This window comes from Nycticebus coucang, chromosome 14 (genome assembly GCF_027406575.1).
Source record: "Nycticebus coucang isolate mNycCou1 chromosome 14, mNycCou1.pri, whole genome shotgun sequence".
NCBI classification, from domain to species: Eukaryota; Metazoa; Chordata; class Mammalia; order Primates; family Lorisidae; genus Nycticebus; species Nycticebus coucang.
In genome coordinates, this window is record NC_069793.1 from 18,912,477 (window position 1) to 18,926,749 (window position 14,273).

At 41.2% G+C, this 14,273-nt stretch overlaps 1 protein-coding gene across 5 annotated transcripts in view; it reads left to right on the plus strand.

Annotated features, from left to right (window-relative positions):
• CKAP5 (cytoskeleton associated protein 5) overlaps positions 1 to 14,273 on the plus strand; it is a 141,703-nt gene that overhangs the window by 73,479 nt on the left and 53,951 nt on the right. For all 5 annotated transcript variants that reach the window (XM_053560495.1, XM_053560496.1, XM_053560497.1 and 2 more), the window contains exons 13-14: positions 7,044 to 7,226; positions 14,093 to 14,206. In XM_053560495.1, the coding sequence (XP_053416470.1) occupies positions 7,044 to 7,226; positions 14,093 to 14,206 (297 nt within the window). The remainder of the gene's footprint in view (positions 1 to 7,043; positions 7,227 to 14,092; positions 14,207 to 14,273) is intronic.

The following is a 14,273-nucleotide window of genomic DNA, read 5'->3' on the forward strand; positions in this document are numbered from 1 at the left end:
TTGCACTAGTGTCCACAAGGATTCATTGCCATTATATATGAAGGTCACTATGAAAGTTTTGCTACAGACTGTGTTATGGATCATTATTCTAATTCCAAGAAATACAGTCAACAGCATTGTCCTTTCTGATTCACTTGTGAAAGTTTCATCTTGCACAACTTATCAGTGTTGCTGAGAGGGCTTCGTTTGCTTCCTTCTCTATAGCACTCAATTGGTGTCAGCTATGGAGCTTGGAAGAGAGCACTTTCTCTCAATGATTTCCTATGACTTTAAAGTGGATGGAGTCTCAAAGCCTTGAGCATTTGCAGCAGGCTTTTGGGGACTTTACTCCTTCCCACATGACAATTTTTCAGTGGTTTCAGAAATTCAAGAGTCTGAACTTTAGTGAAGGACAGGGAGAGGAATGGACATCCAGTGACTACAGTGACTGAGGAAAACCTTGGTGCTATAGAGAAAATGCTTCATAAAAACAATCGAGTAACATTTAAGGACATCGAAGCAGCACTACAGATTGGATCACAAGCAGTGTCCAAAATCCTGCATGATTATCTTCACATTAAGAAAGTTTTATCCTGATAGATGCCTCACAATTTGACAGATGAGCAAAAGGGCACCCACAGTGAATGCTGTGAAGAAATGCTGGTTAGATTCAATGGAGGCAAGTCTAGACATGTTCTCACATTGTTACTGGATTTACTAATTTGATCCTAAGAATAAGTGTCAGTTAATAGTATGGATTTTTTTCCCTGCATGAAAATCCACCAACAAATATAAAGGGGCCAGCCAGGTATGGTGGCTCACACCTATAATCCTAGCACTCTGGAATGCTGAGGCAGGTGGATTGCTTGAGCTCAGGAGTTGGGAGACCAGCTGGAGCAAGAGCAAGACCCCTCTACTAAAAATAGAAAGATTAGGCCAGGCACAGTGGCTCCCACCTGTAATCCTAGCACTCTGGGAGGCTAAGGCAGGTGGATTGCTTGAGTTCACAGGTTTGAGACCAGCCTGAGCAAAAGTGAGACCTCATCTCTACTAAAAATACACAAACTGAGGCAAGAGGATTGCTTGAGCCCGAGTTGGAGGTTTCTATGAGTTATGACACCACGGCACTCTACCGAGGGTAACAGCTTAAGACTGTCTCAAAAAAAAAAGAAAAAAAAATAGAAAAAATAGCTGGCCATCGTGGGACCTGTAGTCCCAGCTACTTGGGAGGCTGAGGTAAGAGGATCTCATGAGTCCAAGTGTTTGAGGTTGCTGTGAGCTATGATATCACAGTATTCTACCCAGGGCAACAGTGAGTGAGACTCTGTCTCAATAAATAAATAAATAAAACAACCTTGAGGTGTTGGAAAGAAAATGGTGGCAACTTTCTTCTCCAAAAGTAGTCATATTGCATCTGTCCTTTGTAGTAACAAAGGATTGTTACTGCTCAGTGGTACACAATAGTGTGTCTACCAAAAGTTTTCCGGACGCTTCAGAATGGCAGCCAAAGACTGGACTGCTGGGGACCATCTTGCAGCATGACAATGTGTCCTCCCACACAGCCAACATCACCATTCAATTCCTGGAGTCCACAGAGTTTAAACTTAATAACTCAGCCAGGCAAGGTGGCTCATGCCCATAATCCCAGCACTGTGAAGCCATGGCGAGTGGATTATCTGAGCTCACCGGTTCAAGACGAACCTGAGCTAGAGCAAGACCCCCATCTTTAAAAATAGCTAGGTGCGGCTCAGCACCCATAGCACAGTGGTTACAACGCCAGCCACATACACCAAGGTTGGCGGATTCAAACTCAGCCCAGGCCAGCTAAACAACAATGACAACTGCAACCAAAAATAGCCAGGTGTTGTGGCGGGTGCCTATAGTCCCAGCTACTTGGGAGGCTAAGGCAAGAGAATCGCTTAAGCCCAAGAGTTGGAGGTTTCTATGAGCTGTGACACCCTGGTACACTACCCAGGACAAGAACTTGAAACTCTGTCTCAAAAAAAAAAAAAAAGGTAGCTGGCCTTTGGCAGGCACCTGTAGTTCATGGGAGGCTGAGGCAAGAGCATCACTTGAGCCCAAGAATTTGAGGTTGCTGTGAGCTATGATGCCATGGCACTTAACCGAGGGCGACATGAGACTGTCTCAAAAAAAAAAAATCACAAAAACAACAAAAAATACTTACGACTGATCCACCTTACAGTTCTGACCTGGCCCCATGTGATTATTTTTCCGTGCAGTCAAAAATTACTGGAGAAAATGGTTCTCCAGCTCTGAAGAGGCTGTTCCTGGGGTAGTGCCTGTGGCTCAGAGGTAGGGCACTGACCCCATATACCGAGGGTGGTGGGTTTGAACCCGGCCCTGGCCAAACTGCAACAAAAAATAGCTGGGCATTGTGGCAGTTGCCTGTAGTCCCAGCTACTCGGAAGGTTGAGGCAAGAGAATCGCCTAAGCCTTGGAGTTGGAGGTTGCTGTGAGCTATTACGACACAGCACTCTAGCAAGGGTGACAAAGTGAGACTCTTAAAAAAAGAAATCATTTTGATTACTATATTTTCTCACAATAATCACCCTGAGATTCTATGCACTTCTGGTCTCTTGTAAGCCATTTTTGAAAATATTTCTTTCCACTAACTTCCTACAAGTGCTTAAAGCTTACTTTTGTAAGCATGAACAGCATTTTTTTTTTTTTTTTTTTAAAGAGACAGAATCTCACTTTGTCACCACAGTGCTCGGCTGTTTTTTCGTTGCAATTTGCCAAGCCCAGGTTTGAACTCGACACCCTTAGTATATGGGGCTGGCACCCAACTCACTGAGCCACAGGCGCCGCCCATTCAAAATGATTTTACATTTCTTATTTTTTGTATATCTCAAAACTTTCGTAGGGTCTCTTGTTTTTTTTGGTGGGGGGGAAATTGTGCACATTTTGGGCATGCTTTCTTATGTTTTCTTCACAGAGCTCTTACACCAAATCTTTCAAAAAGTATTTTCTTCTTGATTGTTTCTTTGAATAAAGTTATGACCTGTGGTTACTTGTTTCCTGAAAAATCACATACACATTGTATACTTCAGTGTCTGTGATATTGAAGAAAATTATCAGGGAGTAATGCCCAAGTCCTTCAAGGACAGAGATACATTCTCAACCCTCGCCAAGTGTGTCAACACCTGCTGTAGTAGTATTATAAAAGTGGATTACATCAGACTTGTTATCCATTACCTTCATATCTTCGTGCTGTGTGGAAATTACTGTAACTACCTTTTCTGTCTTTGGAACATAACTTAGTAATGTCACATAGGGATAGGAGGAAATCTTACTGTATCAGATGTAGAGTTTTTCATCTATGGTGACCTGATTTCTAGAGCAAAGTCCCTTTTATCACTGCACAGTACCAACTATGGTTATATTTTTTCGAAGCAAGTATAAAGCCAAGGCAATGGAGGTAAATTGTCTCTCCATGTTAATATTTCTTCTGGAGTGATCCAAATGATAGTTCTGAATCAATCTTTTTCCAACCTCAGAGTCATTGTAGTTTCTCAAAAGGGTCTCTGATTTCTCGGCATAAGGCTCCCCTGCAAAATGGTAATTTGTGGAAGAATCACACACAAGATTCACTGCAATTACATACTTGCCAGGTTTAGTTGGTATGTAAAGTCTAAATGGACAGTGCCCATGGAAAGACACCAGTTCTTGTCAATGGTGACAGACTCATGAGATTTTTAATAAAGTGAGAGCTTTATTTATAACCATATTCCAAAGCTCTCGAAATGAAGCAAATTTATTATGCTGTCTGCAAGCTTCACATGTTGCAGCATCATTAAAAAATAGACATTTCAGTAGAAGTCTCATTCTGTGATTTGAAAACATGCACAGTAAACCAGAAAATTCTCCTGATGTTTTTGTTTTGCCAGTATATACCATAATTTAGAAGAATTTCAATTAGTCCTAAAATTTCTCCTTTTTACAAAATAGCCAGAATTTTTGAATGAATATGTCACTATTTAATTCTTTGATTAGATTTAGTTTCTGGTTTGTAAACTTGATGCTCCTAATTACAGTTTTATTATCAATAAATAGTTGGAAAACTTTTTTTTTAGCTGTAAAATTTTTTTTAATCTAATAAGATTAGGTTTACTGACTTGTTACAGTAACGGGGGGCAATTCGGAGGAAATGTTTAGTTCCTCTGAGTAAACAGCTTTAAAACTTTAGGCGCTGCTGGGACAGCACACTCACCGCGGCCCCGCTGGTGTGTGAATGTGCACGATACACTTCACGTCTGGTCGGACAGCGTAAATGGCAGAGTGTAACGTGAAGCCCGCTTGGTTTACTCCTAGATCAGTGCTTCCGCGATCTACCATGTCTCCTTGTAGATTGATTTTAACCAAACTAGACGCGGTCACTTCACTGTAGAGCAGCCCAAAAGGTACAATAAGAAAATGTTTCAGCTCGGAGCTCACTCTGGATGTGACGTGATCGTAGATAAGCTGAAACCACCCAAAGAGATCCGCCAGTCTATAAAATGCTGCCAATTTACACCGCCATAACTTCTCCCCTTTGTCGTACGCAATTGAATCAGATCCTCTAAGGTCATTCACAGGAGTCACCATACCAAGACTCATGTTTAAGGCAGCCATCCCTCCTTGTGGGGCTGCTGGATAGACGTTCAGGACATTCGTAGTCATGAAATCTGCAATCTGCTGTAATGCCAACAGGCCTGTGGGATTCTTCCCCTTCTTAAATTGTTCCTGTATGATTGACTCCAGCTCTTCACAGAAAGCAGGGCTCTGCAGAATCATGGACACCCTCTTCTTTTGCTCCATCATATTGAAGTCCTGGCGAAGGTCCGGTGCCATGTTCCTCTCCCGCAAGTATTCCAGATTGTTCTCATCCACCTTGTCGAAGTATCTCTCCTTGTGAGGGGCTGTGGTCGGGGGTGGTGAGGGCACCACTGCAGCCCGAGTATCACCATTCATTGTACAATCTTTCTAAGCTCCTTGCAAGCCGGTCGTGCGCAGTGCGGGGTTCTAGGGTCCCAGCACGGCTGCCGCCCATCCCCTCCGGCTATGACTCCAGCTCCAGCTCCGCCCCCTGTCCGCGGAGCACACCCGGCCGGCAGTCCCCGCCCGCCCGGCCTCTCCGCCCCCTCAACCAGTTGGAAAACTTTTAATGAAGTTTTGGGTTCTATTCCTGATCGTCCTCATACCGTTAACTGATTGTCATCTCTTGTCACTTTTTATTGGCTGCAAGTTCCATATTCCTTATGGTTTTATCATCTGAACTGCGGGCTGCTCTTTTTATAATTGGGTGCGCTCTTTTTCTCATGGCTTCCATATTTTGTATTTCTTTTTTTTTTTTTTTTTTTTTTGAGACAGTCTCACTTTGTCGCCCTCAGTAGAGTGCAGTGGTCTTATAGCTTCACAGCACCCTTAAACTCTTGGGCTCAAGCGATTCTCTTGTCTCAGCCTCCCAAGTAGCTGGGACTACAGGCGCCTGCTACAATGCACAGCTATTTTTAGAGACGTGGTCTTACTCTGGCTCAGGCAATCCACCCACCTCGGCCTCCCAGAGTGCTAGGATTATAGGTCTGAGCCTCCGGTCTGGCCCATATTTCGTATTTTTTCTTTTCCATTGTCATCTTCTTCTTCCTCTTCACTTTCTTCCTCAGAACAACTAATTTTACGTTGCACCCCAACAAATTCTTCCTATTCTCTATATGAACTAGTGAAAATGTCCTCATCATTTCTTTTAAAATCTGACACTATGAGTTCTTCTGTCTCAGCTACTGACAAATTATATTGCCTCTTTGCCATATTTGTCTCTGTGTCATGAGAAAAAAAGTAAGTCATTGCTTAACATAAACAGAGTTATAGAATTGTCAGATATTCTGTATTTTCAGTGATACGAACCTTGATCTTCACCAAACACAAATATACTGTTTACTAACTTCACCATGAAAAACACTTAGGAAAAAAATAGAACTTTTCCTGGAAAACATACTGCAACCCATCACTGGCAATAAGAAGTGTCCAGAACTGCAGATCCAAAAGTGCTGATATACAGAAGTTGCATGGATGGGTGTGTTGGCTCACACCTGTAATCCTTTTTTTTTTTTTTTTGTAGAGACAGAGTTTCACTTTATCGCCCTGGGTAGAGTGCCGTGGCGTCACACAGCTCACAGCAACCTCCAACTCCTGGGCTTAGGCGATTCTCCTGCCTCAGCCTCCTGAGTAGCTAGGACTATAGGCGCCTGCCACAACGCCCGGTTATACACACCTGTAATCCCAACTCTCTGGGAGGCTGAACTGGGTGGATCACTTGAGCCTCAAGAGTTCGAGACCAGCCTGAGCAATAGTGAGACTTTGTCTCTACTTAAAACAGAAAAACTAGCCAGGTGTAGTAGTGCACACTTGTAGTCCCAGCTACTTGGGAGGCTGAGGCAAGGGGATTGCTCAAGCCCAAGACTTTGAGGTTACTGTGAATTACACCACAGCACCTGACCCAGGGCAACAGAGACTGTCTCAAAAACAAAAAAGAAAGAATGGCCTGAACAGTAAAAATGTAACTTCTTGCCTAAACAAATCTACAACAGCTAAACCATAATGGGATCAGTCCCTGAGCCCCACTCCATTGGTATGCGACTGCTACGGAAAAATGCTGATTTCAACTCAGGAAGTGTATTTCATTCTCCACTGGTGGTTCAGACCTAGAGTTTGAAAACAGCTTTTAAGTATTTACCTTATATTCCGGACTACACTGGTGATAGTAGTAGAAACATCTTTCAAATTACAACCAAAAAAAAAAATTAAATGGATTGAGCAATTTGCAGAGAATATGAAAACATGTGAATGCCTTTTGTCAAAAATGTGGTTATGATAATTCTAATTTATGAAAAAAAGTAAGATATTAATGCACATTTATATTATTCAAGAAAGTGTGGATAATATCTTTATAAACTTTTCTGTGAGTTCTCATGTATAGTTGTGGTTTAGAAATGACTTACATGATAATGTAGTGGTTATGTTTCCAAGTTGGACTTCATAATGTTCATTTTACTTTCATTCTCCAGATCAAAGAATGTTCAGAAAAAGTGGAACTGATACATGGTAAGAAAGGTGGACTAGCAGCTGATAAGAAGGAATTCAAACCTGTGCCTGGAAGGACTGCTGTTTCAGGGGCTGCAGGAGATAAGGACATGAAGGACATTTCAGCACCCAAACCCGGGCCTATAAAAAAGGCACCTACCACTAAGGTTAATACATGGTTTAAAAATAGAATTTAGTTAGGTGGAATCAGTCTCAGGTTCATGGTTGGTCCTCCAAAATGATTTTGTTTGACAAATGAATTCACTAACCACATTAAAAATGCAGCAGAGGGCGGCACCTGTGGCTCAGTGAGCAGGGTGCTGGCCCCATATACCGAGGGTGGCGGGTTCAAACCCAGCCCCGGCCAAACCACAACAACAACAAAAAAAAAAAAATAGCCGGGCGTTGTGGCAGGCGCCTGTAGTCCCAGCTACTTGGGAGGCTGAGGCAGGAGAATCGCCTAAGCCCAGGAGTTGGAGGTTACTGTGAGCTGTGTGACACCACGGCACTCTACCAAGGGCGATAAAGTGAAACTCTGTCTCTACAAAAAAAATAAAAATGCAGCAGAACATCTGTTAACAGAGACAAAATATTCCCATGACATATTTTGTTATTTGAAACATTAATACAGATAAAAATGGTAATGCAAAAAAATGGTAATGAAGGTCTTCGAATGTGAGGGTTTTGTCAATTTAAGGTAAAATTTCCTATCTTAACCATTTTAGTGTACAGTTCAATAGTATTAAATGCATTCATAATGTGCAACCATCACCACTATCCATCTCCATAATACTTTGAATGCTTTAACACCAGAATGCTCTTATTAGTTAAGCAGTAACCCCCTATTCTCACTTTCTTCCAGCCCCTTTCTTTTTCTATGAATTTGACTACTTTAGATACCACATATAAGTAGAATCACACAGTATTTGTGTATTTGTTAAGTATTTATTTCACTTAGCATAATGTGCTTAAAATGCATCTATATCATAGTATGTGTCAGAATTTCCTTCATCTTAAAGCTAAATAATATTCCACTGTATGTATATATATGCATATGCCACATTTTGCTTATCCATTTATATGTCAACACACTTGGGTTGCTCCACACTTTGGCTATTGTAAATGATGCTGCAATATGGGAATACAAATTCTTTTCAAGGCTCTCTTTTCCATTCTTTTGGCTATATGCCCAGAAGTGGAATTGCTGGATCACATGGTAATTCTATGTTTAATATTTTTGAGGAACCACATTATTGTTTTACACGGTAGCTATTTTACATTTCCACCAAGAGTGCGCAGGGGTTTCAGTTTTTCCACATCCTTCTTAATTTCTGGTTTGTGGAGGTTTTTTGCTTTTCTTTTTCTTTTTATAGTAGCCATGCTAATAGGTGTGAGGTGGTATCTCACTATAGTTTTGGTTTGCATTTCCCTAAAGATTAGGGGTGTTGAACATTTTTCATGTATTTAATGGCCTTTTGTATATTTTCTTTGGAAAAATGTCTAAGTGTTTTGTCCATTTTTTCTTTTTTATTGAGACAGAGTCTCACTTTATGGCCCTCAGTAGAGTACCATGGAGTCACAGCTCATAGTAACCTCAAACTCTTGAGCTCAAGTGATTCTCCTGCCTCAGCTTCCCAAGTAGCTGGGACTACAGGCGCCTGCCACAACGCCCAGCTATTTTTTTGTTTTAGCAGGCCCTACCTGGGTTCAAACCCACCACCCTGTGCATGTGGGCGGTGCTCTACCCACTGAGCTACAGGCTCTGTCCTTTTGTCCATTTTTTAACTGAGTTTCTTGATTTTTTTTTTTTTTTTTTTTTTTTAGAGTTTCACTATGTCACCCTCAGTAGAGTGCTGTGGTGTCCCAGCTCACAGTAACCTCAAACTCTTGGGTTCAAGTGATTCTCTTGCCTCAGCCTCCCAAGTAACTAGGACTATAGGCACTTGCCACAACGCCTGGCTATTTTTTGTTGCAGTTGTCATTGGTTAGCTGACCTAGGCCAGGTTCAAACCTGTCATATGTGGCTGGCTCTAACCACTGTGGTATAAGTGGCAAGCCAGTTTTTTGATATTTTTATTGTTGAGTTTTAGGAGTTCTCTTTGTATTTTTTGTATTAATCCTTTATCAGATATGTGATTTACAAATATTTTCTCCCATTCTGTGGCTTATCTTTTCACTTCATTGATAATATCTTTTGATACGTAAAATTTAACTTTCATGAAGTCAAATTTATTTTTCCTTTTGTTATTTGTACCATTTGTGTTATATCCAAGAAACCATTGCCAAATCGAATGTTGTAAAGTTTTTGCCCTGTGTTTTGTTCTGAGAATTTTTTAGTTTTAGGTCTTACATTTCGGACTTTGATCTTTTCTGAGTTAATTTTTGTATATGCTGTTCAATTCTTTTGCATCTGGATACTTAGTTTTCCAAGCACTATTTCTTGAACAGGCTATTGAATGGTCTTGGTACCCTTGTCAAAATATCTTTTGACTACACGTGAGTACATTTTAAGGGGTCAGAAAATTTTTTTGTTTGTTTGTTTTTTTGGTGATTTTTGACCGGGGCTGGGTTTGAACCCGCCACCTCCGGCATATGGGACCAGCACCCTACTCCTTGAGCCACAGGCGCCGCCCGGGGTCAGAAAATATTATTAAATAATGAAATAAAATGCGGCAAGGTATTTACTGTTAATAAAAATAATAATGTTACCTTGGTTATTTTGCTGATAATATTGCTGAGTCTCCTTACCAGACTAGGTCTTCTTATCTTTTATAGCAGGGGTCCTCAAACTGCAGCTCGCGGGCCACATGAGGCTGTGTGATTGTATTTGTTCCCATTTTGTTTTTTTACTTCAAAATAAGATATGTGCAGTGTGCATAGGAATTTGCTCATAGTTTTTTGTTTTTTTTTTTAGTGATAGTCCGGCCCTCCAGTGGTATGAGGGACAGTGAACTGGCCCCCTGTTTAAAACGTTTGAGGACCCCTGGGGCGGCGCCTGTGGCTCAGCGAGTAGGGCGCCGGCCCCATATGCCGAGGGTGGCGGGTTCAAGCCCAGCCCCGGCCAAACTGCAACAAAAAAATAGCCGGGCGTTGTGGCAGGCGCCTGTAGTCCCAGCTACTCGGGAGGCTGAGGCAAGAGAATCGCGTAAGCCCAGGAGTTAGAGGTTGCTGTGAGCCGTGTGACGCCACAGCACTCTACCGAGGGCGGTACAGTGAGACTGTCTCTACAAAAAAAAAAAAAAAAAAAGTTTGAGGACCCCTGTTTTATAGCATAAAGTAGGGCAAATATGGCATTCTTTAATGAACACATGCCTTGTGGGCTCTCTTTTTTTTTTTTTTTGTAGAAACAGAGTCTCACTTTATGGCCCTCAGTAGAGTGCCGTGGCCTCACACAGCTCACAGCAACCTCCAACTCCTGGACTTAAGCAATTCTCTTGCCTCAGCCTCCCGAGTAGCTGGGCCTACAGGCACTCACCACAACGCCCGGCTATTTTTTTTTTTTTTTGGTTGCAGTTTGGCCGGGGCCAGGTTTGAACCTGCCACCCTCGGTATATGGGGCCGGCGCCTTACCGACTGAGCCACAGGCGCCGCCCCCTTGTGGGCTCTCTTAAGCATGAGAGTTATCTGCTGCAGATGCAAAAAGTTTAAGGCCCCTTGCCCGCCATCAGCCCCACCTGGAACCCTCCAGCATGGAGTTAGGGGAAGAGAACTGATATTTAGTGAGCATCATCTTGCAAAGCACTTTACCTTCATAATGTCATTTCATCATCATGACAACTGTTGAGTTAGGTATTTTGTGATCCCTATTTAAAAAAAAAAAAAAAATGAAGCTAAGTCTCAGATTAAATGTCCATGCTCTGATATTTCTATTGTTTGTTTTCTGTCTCGCCATGCTATTGTAAACCTTAAAGGGTAGAGATCTTGTCACTGCTTGATCCTCCATACATAGAATAGTTTTGGGCATATGGTAGCAACTGGGCATACCTTTGTGGAACAAATAGAATGGCAGAACTAGGATTTGAATCTAGGTATATTTAGATACAGACTCTGTATATTTTCATATTATGCTAGCTCCTCAACATTCTAATATAAAGAACTAGCAGCTATTTTCTCCTTTCTCACAGCTTCTGTCTCTAAGACACGTTCGATTTTTTTAACGTGACCCACTTGCCACTTACCTCTCTGAACCAATCCATGCCCAGTCTAGCTGGCCTTCTCTTATTGTGAAGAGTTCTTTAAAAAATAAAAACATGGGGGGCAACTTCCTTATATTCTCATTTTGAAAAGATTAGTAAGGCTAAGCATGTTGGCTCATACCTGTAATCCTAGCACTCTGGGAGGCTGAGGCGGGTGGATTGCTTGAGCTCAGGGGTTGGATACTAGCCTGAGCAAGAGCGAGTCCTCCATATCTAAAACATAGCCAGATGTTGTGGTGGACACCTGTTGTCCTAACTACTTGGGAAGCTGAGGCAAGAGGATCACTTGTACCTAAGAGTTTGAGGTTGCCATAAAGCCAGAGCACTCTAGTGAGGGTGATGAAATAAGACTCTGTCCTTAAAAAAAAAAAACAAAAAACTCAGTAGAACAATATCAGTGTCAAACTCACTGAACCAGCTAGAATATAGGATTATAAATCCATATATATATATATATATATATATATATATATATGTCTGTTAACAAGAAAAAGATAAGTACAAGATCTGTTAAGCGAGGTATCACAGAGAATGCTATGATAAGGAAAGATCAAGAAGAGGTGTTCTAGTTAGTCAAAGAGAACTGATAAGAATGGAATTTCCCATTTTTAGAGTTAGAAAGCATATCCCTTTATGGGGTTATTACTATGAACCATACTGTAATAATGTGGCAAGTATAAGAGGTTTCTATTTAGTTAAAAATTAGTGTCTTAACTTTGGCTACCAGTTAGATCTTGGAAGAGTCAAGATAACATTGGTTTCAGAACAGGTCTGAATGTTGAAGAGTGACTTGGTCCTCTCTTTGTATCTTTTCTTTTTAGGTTTGGGGCATTTCTTAACAAATATTCAAAACAGGTAGAAGGAACACTTTTTTTCGAGACAGAGTCTCACTCTATTGCTGTGGGATTGAGTGCCATGATATCATCATAGCTCACAGAAACCTTAAACTCTTGGGCTCAAGTGATCCTTACTCCTCAGCTTCCTGAGTTGTTGGGACTACAGGCACCAGCCACAATATCAGGCTAGTTTTTCTATTTTCAGTAGGGTATCACTCTTGCTCAAGTTGGTCTCAAGCAACCCACCAGCCTTGGCCTCCCAGAGTGCTAGGATTACAGGTGTGTGTGCCACTTCCCCTAGCCAGAAGATACACTTCTGAACAGTGATATATGTTGCTATAATACTATTAACTACCATTGCTGTATACTTTGTGATATACTACTATTTTCTTGTGACCTTTCAAAACTGGGATGAAATGAATTTAAATGAAAACATTTAAACAATATTAAGCAGATACAATCCAGTGGTGCAATAAGAAGTACAACTAACCAAAGTATATTCCAGGAATATAAGAATGGTTCAATGTTAATGCTATAAAATTTACTAAATTTATAGATCAAAATAAATCTAATTTCAAGGATTAAAAAGGAATATAATAAGTTTCAGTATGACTTGATCAAAATTCTTAGATGTATAGAAACAGATGAACACTTTGATATGATTAAATATGAATAGATCTGCAGACAGCAGTAAATATAGCAAACCAAAAGCCAGCCAGCATCATGCTTAAAAATGATTAAATACTAGAAATATTCCTGTTATAGTGAGAAATAAAATAAATGCTTGCTGGTACCATTATTATTTAATAATGCTGTACAGTTAGACAAGAGAATAAAGTTAGATGTATTAATACGAAGAAGGATGAAGCAAAATTATTTTTAAAGATAATAGGATCATATACTTAAAGCTCAAGCAAATCACCTAAAAAACTACAGCAATAACATTCAGTGTGATTGCCATCATCAACATAACTGGAATACTAATAGGTTGCTATGACAACCCCTTTTTTCCTTTGCAAATTATTATATAGTTATATGATATTTGCCTCTAATTGTAGAACCTTAAGGTTAAGTATTGAGTAAATGTTCTGACTTAGAAACTGTTCTTTACTAACTTAGGAAAGATTTAGAGACATTTAAAGGCATCAGGCATGTCATTCACAAATTAATCAGTAAATGTAGTATAATTTGAGTTTATCACTTTTGTTTCATTTCTCCTTAGCTTATTCTGAATCAGAGGTTTTTAATATGGGTCTGTAGATTAGCCCATGGGTGGTCTTCAGGGGTTCCATCTCACATTGAAACTGTGCTTACTTTGTAGACACAAAAAATGTTTATTTTTTAAATGATCCTTCCATTTTAACCAAATTTTTAAGTTGGTTTTGTGACCCAAAAGTGTTTTTTTTTTTTTTTTTTCTGTAGAGACAGAGTCTCACTGTACCGCCCTCGGGTAGAGTGCCGTGGCGACACACAGCTCACAGCAACCTCTAACTCTTGGGCTTACGCAATTCTCTTGCCTCAGCCTCCCGAGCAACTGGGACTACAGGCGCCTGCCACAACGCCCGGCTATTTTTTTGTTGCAGTTTGGCCGGGGCTGGGCTTGAACCTGCAACCCTCAGCATATGGGGCCGGCGCCTCACCAACTGAGCCACAGGCGCCGCCCCCCAAAAGTGTTTTTAAAAACCACTGTTTTAAGGGCAGCGCCTGTGGCTCAGTGGGTAGGGCGCCAGCCCCAAATACCATGGATGGCGGGTCCAAACCCGGCACCGGCCAAACTGCCCCCCAAAAATAGCCGGTCGTTGTGGTGGGTGCCTGTAGTCCCAGCTGCTCAGGAGGCCTAGGCAGGGGAATTGCCTAAGCCCAGGAGTTGGAGGTTGCTGTGAGCTGTGTGAGGCCACTGCACTCTACCGAGGGTGATGTAACGAGACTCTGTCTCTAAAAAACAAAAAACACTTTTAAATCCTTAAGTAGTTTTATTTTTATTTTTTAAATCCCTTTTAGGCTGGTGGGCCACCTAAGAAGGGGAAAGCAACTGCACCAGGAGGTATGGGAAGTATTGGAACCAAAAACAAGAAAGGATTGGAAACCAAAGAAGTAGTGGAGCCTGAGCTCTCAGTGAGTATGACACACAGTGCTTCAAACTCACAAAATTGTGGAAAGGGAAACCTGATAGAATATTTGA